Source organism: Molothrus aeneus, chromosome 1, assembly GCF_037042795.1.
Source record: "Molothrus aeneus isolate 106 chromosome 1, BPBGC_Maene_1.0, whole genome shotgun sequence".
Lineage (NCBI taxonomy): Eukaryota > Metazoa > Chordata > Aves > Passeriformes > Icteridae > Molothrus > Molothrus aeneus.
In genome coordinates, this window is record NC_089646.1 from 149,921,651 (window position 1) to 149,934,232 (window position 12,582).

General features: G+C 52.0%; 1 protein-coding gene across 3 annotated transcripts in view; it reads right to left on the reverse strand.

Annotated features, from left to right (window-relative positions):
• Positions 1 to 567: 567 nt before the first annotated feature.
• The window catches only part of PTP4A3 (protein tyrosine phosphatase 4A3), a 41,992-nt gene continuing 29,977 nt past the window's right edge, over positions 568 to 12,582 (reverse strand). For all 3 annotated transcript variants that reach the window (XM_066566836.1, XM_066566854.1, XM_066566846.1), the window contains exons 2-6: positions 10,806 to 11,614; positions 9,424 to 9,516; positions 6,018 to 6,148; positions 5,610 to 5,684; positions 568 to 5,188 (exon numbers count right to left, since the gene is read on the reverse strand). In XM_066566836.1, the coding sequence (XP_066422933.1) occupies positions 5,071 to 5,188; positions 5,610 to 5,684; positions 6,018 to 6,148; positions 9,424 to 9,516; positions 10,806 to 10,910 (522 nt within the window). In that variant the 5' untranslated portion in view covers positions 10,911 to 11,614 and the 3' untranslated portion in view covers positions 568 to 5,070. The remainder of the gene's footprint in view (positions 5,189 to 5,609; positions 5,685 to 6,017; positions 6,149 to 9,423; positions 9,517 to 10,805; positions 11,615 to 12,582) is intronic.

Genomic DNA, 12,582 nt, shown 5'->3' on the forward strand with positions numbered 1-12,582 from the left:
GTCATGGGTAGCAGAGTTAAAAACCCAACTCATTTTATGAGATCAGGTGAGGTGTGTGTAGTGTGTCCTCTGGGTGTACTCCAGGGTGTCCAGTCAAGGTTAGGATCCACAGGATAAAAAATCATGGAATGGTTTGGGTTGGAAGGGATCTTCAAGATCATAGAGTTCCAACTGCCCCACCACGGCCAGGGAAACTTTTCCCTAGATCAGGTTGATCCAAACCCCATCTAAGCTGGCCTTAAATACTTCCAGGGATGGGGCAGCCACAGCTTCTCTGGGCAACCTGTGCCAGGACCTCACCACCCTCACAGGCAAGAATTTCTTCTTCTAAACCCATCCTCTGTCAGTCTGAAGCCATTCCCTGTCGTCCTGTCACCCTAAGCCCTTGCAAATTCTCTCTCCAGTTCTCTTGTAGCACTGAAGGTGCTCTAAGGCCTTCCTGAAGCCCTCTCTTCTCCAGCCAGAACAAACTCCCCCATACACTTCCACCCTTGGCCAGAGTTCAGCTCTGCCTTTGCCTCCCACATCCTGACAATTCCCATTAGCAGCACCAGGCACACAGGGATGTACAAAACAGTGAACGCTTTTTTATTTTGCTGCTGGAGTGTAACCACCGTAATTTCATAAAACTCAAAAAACCAAAAAAAAAAGTGATTACGGAAGGCATACATTTTTTTTTCCTTTTTACACAAGACATTAAGTAAACAGACAAGTTTCTTTTTAAAAAGGTTATAAAGTGTCAAGATCCTATACCTCATCTGCATATTCAAAGTGATGCCATCTGATACAAAAAGCATTGGGTACAATAATTTAGCTATGGCTCAGACCAAAAAAAAAAAAAAAATCCCAAAAAAAAACCCCCAAAAAACTCAACCAAAAAAAAAAGTCATCTGGGCTTAATCTACACACTGCTATGGTTGCTCAGGGGGTTAAAAAGGAAAATATGCAGTTCTTTGTTGCACAGAAAGGAACAGCAGGGAAGTGGAGAGTTCATTGGGAGATCATAGTCTGAAGGGAAGCAGCGGAACGCCCCCTCCCCGGGAATGTCTGCAAGAGGCCGGCCCAGGACTCCCCTCTGTGCCAAGAACCAGCCACATTTGTCTCCCACCAGACAGAATCCCATCCAAAGCCACCCGCCAAGCTGCACCTACCCAGCGTGCTGGCAGCAAAATAGATCCAAGACCTTGGAAACTGCATGGAAGTCACGAATCTCCCTGTGAGCTTTCCCACTGGGACTAATAAAAACCAAACAAACCCAATGAAAAAAAATAAAAAAGGAAACGACTCGTTCTGTTGTGGGTAGAGCCAGACTCTGCTTTCTCGGGAAATCTGTTCCACATAAACCTCTGAAGCTCCCAGCCCAAGCACCACAGTGTCAGCCTTACTGCAAGACTCGTAATATCAATTTACAAATGTGAAGTCTTTACATGTGTGTCACCAGAACTTTCTGAAATTAAGAGCTGGACATTCGTGATGGCCACATTTCCTGCCTTCCCACCATCCCACCCCCTCCACGTGCTCCATCTGATTGGAAAACAAACAACAGAAGGGATATTTGAGGCCATATGTGTGCTGTGTGCCACTGGTGAGAGGACACAGCTACAATTCCTGCTCAGATTTATTCCCTCACACGAGGCTCAGACATGACTGACTCCTGGGTAAAGGCTGCAGGCTCTTGGTTTGATGTTGGGGCACCTCTGCTTTGCCATCCCTTGGGTCTCTAAAGTTCTTGCACCAATTTGGAGCCTTGTCCCTGCAAATTGTGGGAATTCCACGGAAGGTGAGGAGGTGGATAAGAGGGGGATAGGGGTGAGAAATGATTAAAACCCAGTTTGAGCTTTTGCTTCTGGAGAAAAGGGCAGGATGAGGTGGCTGCTTTGTAGCCAAAGCCATGGGGGTGTCTGCTCCCTGTGACATCTGCCAGGACTCGATGGAAACAACCAGAGCAGTGACAGTGTTGGCAAATACATCAGGTTTTTAAGGCTCTCCTTTCAGCATCTTGGCATTTGAGGTGAAATGAGGATTAGTGCACAAGGAGAGAACCCAAGAGCAGCCCAAACCATGAGCCCTTGTCTGGTGTTGTCTACTGAGTTTCAACCTTCCCCCTTGCCAAACTGTCTCAAGACTTTTGAGCTCTTTGAGATTTCTAACCCAAACCCCCCTTGGAAGACCTCTCAATTTCCCCAGTCTGTTGCTTCTGTAACCTTCTCTAGGCTGAAACATCGAGGAGCTGGTACCTCAGAGGAAGGAGCCCAAGTCCATATTAAAAAAAAATCCCAAATATTTGGCAGTCCAGCCCAGAGAAACTTTTGAATTCAGCCCTTCATGCAAAACAGCAGCTCTTGGGCTGCCAAGGTATCCTTTCCATGGAAGCAGCCCATTTTAGGGTTAAGGGGGAGATATCCATGAAAACAAAAAAAAGGAAAAATATCTAGGACAATTAAATCGGCATGATTTGTTGGTTTTTGTAGTTTTTTTTCAGTGAATCATAAACTGAGGAGGATCAAGATGCCACCCTGCCAGCCAGATGCCCTCAGGATTTGGCCACATGGCCAGATCAAGGACTGCTTTTATACCAGAAGCTCCCTAATTTTAAGGTGATTGGGTTGATGCTACATAAAGCAAAGCCTGTCCCCCTCATGTTCCACCCAGGCTGAGACCTAAGTGAAGTCTTGCTCAAGAGTGGCCAAAGGAGGCTGAATTCAAATCCCTCTGTCCCCAGCCTGAGTCCAGCTCAAAGGCATCGTGGCTGAATCCCAGGACCTCCTGCCCCGGGCAACGTTCCAGGTGATGCTGCCAAGAGCATGGGTGAGGAAAACTCATCTTGCCAAGACAGAAAGGTCTGCAGGCCCATAAAGCAACAGTTCCCACAAGGAAGGGCATGGGATTGGGAGGTTTCCTGGCTAGCAGGGACTGGGGCTGTCACCACCACAATGCCAAGCCACCTCCTATGTCCCTGGGGAAGGAGCAGCGCCTATTTTAGCAGCAGGAGGACAGACCTAAGCAGGAAGGGGATGGTGACCCACCCAGCAGGGTGCTCTAATACAGGGTCAGGCCTGTTTATCAGCCCAATCCACACTATTCCCAATCAACACAGACCCTTAAGCCTTCTCCACGAGTCATGGGAACCAACAGCCTGGGATAGAGCAGGAGAAACTCAAGGGATTGAGGGCTGACCCACAATGTTGGACAGGCCCAAGGTGTGGGGTGTGACAACTCCAGGGCCACATGTGGAGGGTCCCCAGCTGACTCAGCGCCTTCCCTGCCCTGCAGTGGGGTCGGCCTCTATCAGGACCAGTGAAGTGGTGCTGGAAACAGCTCCAAACACCTCAGCTGCTCACCCATGTGGTGGTACAAAGCAGGCCCCAGCCTCCTGCAGGTACTGAAGGTGTCTAACCAGCCTTCCTCACCACCTGTCCCAAGAGATGAACGCCCTGAAGCCAATGTCTCTGCATATCTACGTTTTGGGAGGCACACAAACCTTTGGAGAGACCCAACTCAGGGTCAACAGGACACTGAGGGCATCTCAAGCTGCTCAGCCTAAAACCCCAAGAGGTGGAAGAAAGATCAGCCCTCCTTGTCCCAACAACTGTGATCCTCTGCAGCTGAGGTGTGAGCAGCAGTGGGCCCAAAGGACACCTGGAGCATCCCCTGGGCCACATGTGTGTCCTGGTGGTAGTGGATGGCAGCCAGCTGTGACACAGTGCTGGGGATCAGTCTGGGGGACCATGGGTCACCTCCTGGGCTCTACTGGGCAGTGACAGGAGACAGAATGGCCAGAGGATGTGTGGAAGACAAACAGGGTATTTTTTTTTAAGTTTTTTTTTCCTTTAATTAGCAAATTTCTTGTTATCCTCATTTAAAGAAAAAAACCCACCCCCACACCCCCTACGTGCCCACTGCTCCAGCTGCTGCAAGCGTTCAAAGGCAGAAAGTTGAGAGATGTTTCATGTCCCAGCTCAGGGGCAGCTCTGAGCCCACCCCAGCTGGGTGTGTGCCAGGTGCCTTGGTACAGATATGGAAAAGGCAGGTGCAAAATTAGGTGATGTGCTCTTGCCAGGAACACCCCAAATGCCCTAGGAGAGCTGCAGCCCAGCCCCTTGGCCAGCAAATGCAGTGGTGGTGGAGGACATGGATGTGCCTTGAGAGGCACACTGTGTCCCCAGGGCACTGCAGCCAGAATTGGGGTTTGTGCCACAGCTCAGGGGTGGGGACAGGGCAGCAGAGAACCCACCACCCTGGGCACTGAATTTGGAACCTGTAAATAAGAGCACCCCACACTTTGGGGGACCCAGTGCTGATCCAGCACCCAAGCAAAGCTGAGTGCCTCCAAGCCCTGCTGTGGTCCCTGAGGTTCCCAGCAGCTCTGCCTTCACTGGAGCAAGCTCCCAGCAAGCCCCATCTGCAGCATCCTGGCTGGCATTGAGGCAACAGGGAGGTGGTGAGCTGACAGAGGGGCCAGGAGAAAGGGAATGGTGCTGGGGGTCTTAGCTCAGCCCTTCCCCTGGTCACAAGGGTCACTGAGCTGAGAGCCCCTGTCACCTCTCCCTGCTATCACCACCTTTCCCCCCGAGGCCACTGTGCCATCCCCACCTCCATCCCTGCTGCTGCAGCCCTTATTTATGGGGAAGAGGTGGGAAAAGGCTTTTCTGGGGGTGCTCTGGCCCTTCTGCACCCCATCCCTTCTCAGCTGGCAGAGCCCTGCCTGCATCACCCCAAACCAAGCACCCTTTGCCCACCACTCTCAGTGCAATGGGAGGGGAAAGGGGAGAGGAGGATGGTGATGAAGAACAGTCACACGAGCTCATTGCCTGCTAACACCAAGAGTCTAAGGGCAGTGCTGCCTTCCCTCCTTGGGGCTGCAGCTGGAGAGAGCAGCCTTTTTTGGGGATCCAGCAAGACGAGTGTGCTGTGAGTGCTGGAACACACTGGAGATGCTCCATGTCCCCAGCCCAGCCCTGGCAGAGGGACAGCATGTGGGGAGTGCAGGGCTGGGCCAGGAGGTGAGGGGTGGGATGTGTGCGAGTGCCTGGGGGTCTGTGCACGGATTTTGGCAAGAGGTCATTGAGGTTACATGATGCAGCATTTGTTCTTGTGGTTATGAGGGTCCTTAAATCGGAGTCTCTGCTTTGGTCGGTATTTTTCCAAGTACGTCAGCTGCTTGCTGTTGATGGCTCCTCTGCGCTTCCTGCAGGGACAGAGAAATGCCAGAAGAGTCAGAGGTGTGGCATGAGATCCCTCCCACCCCAAACCACTCTTGTTGGGGGGCTGAGCTCCCCTGCCTGGAGCAGGAAGGGATTTTGGAGGCTGAAGCCAGGTGCACCCTCCAGGGATGGAGACAGGCACTGAGCCCAGCAGCTTTCCTTGCTCATCCACCCTTTGAGTCCCAGGACATGGAGAGCTGGGGAGTAAACACGTGGGGCAGAGGTGGGGCGACTGCCAAAATCCCCTCAGGGATGCTCCATGCCAATGCATTGTTTTCCCACTCGCAAAGGAGAGAAAAGCAACCCTGGTGTCACCAAAAAAACCAAACCCTGGGACATGCCAGATGTCTCCATTCCCTCAGAGAGGGACATTCTACCCTAACACCCCAACACTGCTCCACTTACTGTCGGATGAACTGGATGGCATCTTCATACTTCATCCCACTCTCGATCAAGGCCAGTGCGACAAGGACAGGAGCACTGAAAGGCAGAAGCAGTGGCTGTCACTCCCCAGTCACACAGCCCAGAGGCTGATATCCATCGTTTAAAGTTCAAGGAGAAGGTCAGGTAGAAAATCCCCCCCATCAACACCTATTCCCACTAAAGTTTCACAAAACCGTGCTCAAAGAGGGACTGGGAAAAGGAAGGAGGAGTACTGGCATGGTTGTCCCTCTCCTCCTTCCTGGGGAGGTGGCAGCTGGGACAAAACCCTGCTCAGAGTGGGGCTGGGGAAGGGGAAGAGGAGAGCTGGCATGGTTTTCCCTCTGCTGCATTCATGAGGGCTGGCAGCTGAGGTGCTGGGCTTGGACTCACCGCCCCAGGCCGGCCACGCAGTGCACGGCCACGCAGCACCCGGGGTCCTCGCAGAACTTGGTCTTCAACAAGTTGAGCCAATCTTCCACAATCTTGCTGGGAGGAGGTGCTCCATCATCAAATGGCCAATCCTGCAAGGTTGGGAAGAGAGAAATGTTGTCAAGTCTCTGGGGAAAACCTTTCAGGGGCTGTTTTTTACTCAGGGTGATGATGTTTGGGGCCTCAGCTGCAGGGAGGTAGAAGAGTGCCAGAACTGGGCTCACAGAGTAGCTCTGTGGGGATACAGTGGTTTTGTGGCATCATCTGGCATACAGGAATTCCCTGGCTGCTTTGGCTCAGGGTTTGAAGCCACACAAATCTAGGTCTGGAGTCCTCTGGACTCCTATGGACAGGTTCAGCCTGCAGGAGCACCTGTAGGATGTGCAGCATGGTCCCCATGACCTCCTGCTTCTGCAGACCAGGATGGCCACCTCATGCTCCATCCCCATCCAGATGAGCTCACTGAGCTTTGGGGTGATGCAGTTCCCATCCTCTTCCCTGCCAGCTCCTAATTCCAGAATTTGGGAGCACACTGTAGGGGATTTGAGCAAAGGTGGATTGAAGAAGGTTGAAATCTCAGAGCTTGATGAGGTGCTGAAATTCAGCTTCCTGCAACACATGGAGGGGAACACCAAAAGAATGGTCTGGGGACCCACTAACACAGCCCTAGAGAGAGAGTCAAAGGAAGGGAGATCACTCCAAATGGGGCCATTCAAATACCATCCTTCAGGAAAGGCTATTTAGAGATGAAAACAAAAAAATCTCATCTCCTTCTGAGCTTCATCCTCAAATTGCAGGGGTTCAAAATTGGAGCATGGTGAGGAAGTTGGTCAAATGGATTCTGCATTTGATATCCCTCAGCCCTGGGCTCAGTTATGAAGGTTAAGTATCCCAAAATGGGGATTTCTTTCCCAAAACAGATTTGTCAGGAGGAGCATGGCCACTGGCTATGCAGCACTGGCAGAGAGAGACAGGAAGGGAAGCATCCCTTGAGAGGATGTGGCTTGGTGAGCCCTGAAGGGTGGGGGGTACTGGGCCCTAATCCTAGATTTTGAGGAGTGAGTCACTAAGCTGCTGTGCTGGAGTCACCCTTGGTGTGAGATGGCAAAATAAGCTGCTTCACTTCAGTGTTTGAACAGGTGGTGAGATTTCTGTTGGGATTTGATAGCAAAGGAGCACTCTGGGCTTCAGGGTATTTGCAGTGTTTGAGCCAGCCTCCCTGGCTGGCCTGTGCCTGTCCTGCAAGGCCATCTCCTCCTGCAGGGCCATGTCCTCCCTGCAGCCTTGAGTGCAGGTCAGGGGCTCACACCAGGGATGACACAGCACCCTACAGAATCATCCCCTGATGGAATGGTTTGGGATGGAAAGCACCTTCAAATATCATCTAGTCCAACCCTCTGCCATGGCAGGGACACCTTCCACTACCCCAGCTTGCTGCAACCTGGCCATGAACACTTCCAGAGCTGGGGCAGCCTCAACTTCTCTGGGCAACTTGTGCCAGTGTCTCACCACTCTCATGATAAAAACCTTTTTCCTTATGTCTCCTCTAAATCTGCTCTCTGTCAGTTGAAAGACATTGCCCCTTGGTCTATCACTACATGCCTGTGTAAATAGTCCAGCTCCCCTGCAGCCCCTTTAGGGACTGGAAGAGGCTTTAAGGTCTCCCCAGAGCCTTCACTTCTCCATATACAGACCTATATATGGTCTATATATAGAAGCATGGAATTGTTTAGGTTGGAAAAGCCCTCTAAGATTGTCAAGTCCAACTGTTACCCCAGCACTGGGCAAGGCCACCACTAAACCGTGTCTCCAAGTGCCACATCTACAGCTCTTCTAAACCCCTCCAGGGATGGTGACTCCACCACTTCCCTGGGCAGGCTGTTTCAATGCTTGACAACCTTTTCAGTGAAGAAATTTTTTCTAATATCCAATCTAAACCTCCCATGGAGCAACTAAATGTCATTTCCTCCTGTCCTGTTGCTTGCTACCTGACAGGTAGCAACCCCCACCTGGCTACAACCTCCTTTAAGGGAGTTTTAGAGAGGAAAGATCTTTCCCAAGTCTCCTTTTCTCCAGGCTAAAAATCCTCAGCTGTTCCTCATCAGACTTGTGCACCAAGATATATTTATATGCCAGATATATCTATGAGGATACAGATAAATAGATGAGGATACAGATAAAAACATACCAAACTGTGTATATCAAATAAAAATATATACCATGATATCTCAAAAATATACAGAGATTTGATATAATTATAGAGATATTTCTGTATCTGCAGAGATACATCTATCTATAGAAAACCAGATTATAGATATCTCTTGATTTGCCTTATATAGTTTCTGTATGGTTATAGAAATGTTGATATAGAAGCTATTTAGCTTCTATACAGTGTCCTGTATAGTTTCTCTAACTCTCTATACAAAACACATCCTAGATATGTATCTCTCCACATAAGAGAGATGTAAGAGATGTAAAGAGGTACATATATCCTAGATATAGGAACTCAGACTGGAGGCTCCAGTTAGAAATGGGGTAAAATGCAGAATTTGGTGTGTAAGTGAGCAGATATGATCTCAAACATACAGATTCATATATGCAGGATACAGTGATATTTCCAAGATACATCCAGTAGAGACAGAGATTGCATCTCTATCTAGAGACATCTGCATCTGGAGGATCTGTATCTAGAGAGCCATGGGATTATCCACCCATATCCCTGAGGATCTAAGAGCCTCCTCTCTCTCTAGGATATACATTATACAGACAGAGCTATATTAAGAGGTCCTACACACAGACGACCACCCCAGGAGACACAAGGCATTTCCAAACCCTTCCCTAAATAATAAGCAGAGCCTCACTTCCCAGCTGGAGCTGAACTCCCTGGCAAGGCTATCACATCTGACATCATCTTCAATTACCTATCAGCCAAGATACAGCCCCGGCAGCTGCGTGCTCTGCCTTTCCCAGCTTGCTGCCTGCTCCCTTTCATCCCCCCCAGCTGCACCAACCAGCTGCTGGAAGAGCTCACAGCACCCCCCAGGATAAGATAACGCCGGGGGGAATGGGAACCACGTGCATCTTCCTCGTGGGATCAGGAGCTCTCATCCCTGGATGCTTCAGAGCCTGAGCAACAGGCAGGGAGGCAGCTGCCGACTCAGCCAGTGAGTCACAGTTTCGGCTGCGTGGGCAGCACGGCTCTTTTTAAAGCACCAGCCTCAGCTCAGCTCAGCTGGGCTTCCAGCTCTGCTCCTGCCTCAGTGTGATGCTGTACTGGGCTGCCAGGGTGTTTAACAGCCCCAGGGGATGAGATTTTTAAGGGTGGTGTTGGGGCAGCCCCTCGGTGCCCATCCTGCTGCCCACCTACCATGACAGTGATGCCGTCCTTCTCCAGGGGGGTCTTGTCATAGGTCACTTCACACACTCGCACGACCGTGGTGGCACCATACTTCTTCAGGTCCTGGGGAGGGAAGGAGAAGGAGGGGTCTGAACAGACCCTGCCAAATGCACCCCACTTAACCCTGACACATCCAAGCCCTGCTATGACCATGTGGAGCAGTGTGGACCCTTAAACAGTGCTGTGGCCCTTCTCTGAACCCTTGACTCATGGTCCATCCCTGGCAGGCACAAGGAAACACAAAATCCCAGGACACTGAAGCCACGTGGCCTTGTAGGATTTTTAAGCAGCATCTTCATGACTCCTCAGAGTCACGAGTACCAATGGGGCCATTTATTTTTAAGCCCTGACAGCCTCATCAGCAGGGATTTTATACCTCAGGCAAAGAAACATCCCTGACATGGGTGCCAGTCCTCTGAAGGAGAAATTGTTTGTGCCTGCTGAGGTCACACTCCTGGTGCAGAAATGCATGGAGGCAGCAGTGTGGGAGTCGTAGCATGCCCCGCCAGCCGAGCTCAGCATCTCACAGATGGCTCAGGGGCTCCTTCTCCACCTCGCTGCTGTATCCCATCATCGCTCCAACCCGCTGCAGGCTCAGGCGTGGGCCTTGGGATGCTTCCAGCATGGCTCAGTGCCCGGCGCGAGGATTGCCCCCGGATTACGCGCCCGGTGCGCCGGCCTCGCCGGGAACCATGAGATCATCCCCAGTGATCCACCTCCTTTGTTCCCCACGGCCGCTCACCAGACCGTGGCGAGCCCCACATGCTCAGCAGCCTGGCCAAAAGTCTAAGAGACTGGAGAAAAGGGGAATTTTTCTCCCTTCCCACTAGTGTGGTCCCCATCGCCCTCTGCAGCGAGTATGGGGTGGCTGTCCCCAAATTACAGCCACCTTCACAGCCACCCTGAGGAGTGGCACTCACACAGCTGCTACCAGTGCTGGCTCTTTAACAACAAGCTCTCCAGCACTACCCAACATACTCTAGGCACTGGAAATACCCTGGGATATTTGGGATCAAAAGCCATTATTGAGGTGCTGGGAGGGACGGAGCAGGTTGTGTGCACCCATGTGCATCACTACAAAACCCTGTGACATGATGTGCTAGTGGATCTGGCAAGGGATGCAACAGGAATGGGGAAACTCTGCTCCATCTCTACCGTGCCCAAACATCACACTTGGCCTGCTGAAAATCATCCCATTCCAAAAAGCTGGCAATGATTGGATCCACTGCCCCAGGATGCCACCAGGGGCTGTGGTACCAAAGGGGATGTGCTGCCCTCTCATCGACATCAGTTTTTAGCCCCAAAATATGCAATTGGACCCTGGTCCACACCTTCCAATCTCTCCTCCTTACCTCCAAAAAGGTGCTGAGCGTGGCATTGGTGGGGTTGTGGGTGATGAGGAACCTCATGTTTTTGTAGCAGACCTCCACAGGTGCAGGGCGGTTCATCCGGGCCATGGTGGGGACAGTGGGAAGGTGAGGTGGTGCTGACAGTGGCAGGGGACAAACCCAAGAAAAGAGTGGTGTGGAGGGGCAAAAAAAACCAAAACCAAACAAAAACCCAACGACCCCTCTGTGCTTCAAAAATAAAAATAAAAGAGGATCGAGAACTCAGACGTTGTGCAAATAATCCCAACTCCTGGGAGCGCACCAGCTTCCTTGACACACCACAAGCCTCCCAGGGGGAAAAAAAAAAGCCAGATGGGGGGGAAAAAATAATATTAATGAAATAATAATAATAATAATTAAAAAAAATCCCTTTGCTGTAGTGTTGGCGTCCTCTGTGTGTGTGTGACGGCAAGCGGCTGCTGCCTCTGGTGCCGCGCGCTCCCGGGCGCTCTAGAAAGGCCTCTGCATATGGGGGGTGCTTGGTGGTGGCGGGAGGGTGGCCCCGTCACGTTACCCCATCGGGGTATGTGGAGTACTTGGGGGCGGCACGGGGGGCCGGGAGCCTACGGGGCGGCGTCGGCGGCGTCGGGCAGCGGTGCCTCGCTGGGGCGATCCATGCACGGGAGCCTTGAATGGTTGAGTCGGAGGGTCGGGGTGCTGGGCGGGACGAGGAGAGGCGGCCGGGGGCTGCTGCTTCACAGGGCGGGCTGCTGGGGGTTGTGGGGCTCACAGCTGCTCCTCAGCACCTCCATAAATCCCAGTGCAGAGCGAGGCTGCGGGGGAGAGAAAGGGAAATGTGGTGGTGAGAGTGTGCTCCTCCCCAAGGAAGCCCCTGGCTGGTGTGGGCGCCCCTGAAGGCACCATCACTTTCTACATCCCCTGTGAGCCTCCCTGACCATTCTCATCTTAACAGGAGATCACAAATTAGAAAGTGAGGTGGTATTTAAAGCTAAAGCTGAAATATCGTCTGGAGAGCTGAAATGGCACTGGAAAGCCAGAGGGGGCAACTCACATTTCACCTGCAGAACAGAAATCACATGGCAGGGAAGGCCTTGCTCCCATATACCACCCAACACCTGCACCTGCTGGTGGAATTAAGCACCCAATTCATGCCAGCTGACCCCCCTGACACCCATCCAGACCCCCCCAGACCTCACCTTTGTGTCCCCAAAAAGCACGTTGAGTATCTCCACCCCAAATGCACGCTGTGCCCGAAACCAGCTGCCGCTGCTGCTAATCGGCCACATGCTCCTGGCGCTGGGCTCATGTCCACTAAATGCACCTCTAATGCTCTTAGGAGAATTAAGCTGCCTGCAAATGAGCTATCTTGGGGAGGGGGGGGGGGCAAGGAGGGGGTTGTGTGTGTGTGGTTTTGCCAGGGTTGGTGATGGATGTGTCTCCCTGCCTGCTCATCCACATTCCCACACCGCCGGCACATCGCTCCCAGTAACGGAGCCCGGCCCCTCCACCTGTGGCATCTTTGCTTTCAAGGATGGCACTGGGAAGAATTAAGAAAGAAATCAACTCCCACTGTGCAAATACTCAAATCCATGAGATGATGGGCCCAGCAGGGAGGCAAGGGCTCTGCCAGCCCCACTCAGAGCTTAGGGAAACCCAGCCAGAGCCTCCCCAGGTTGTTCCCCACTGGACTCTTGTTTTGAAGCTGGTCCTTCCCCAGGTCAGTGGCTGCTTAGTGCTGGGTGGCCAGAGCCTCAAAATAGACCATAAGCACATAAGTAAC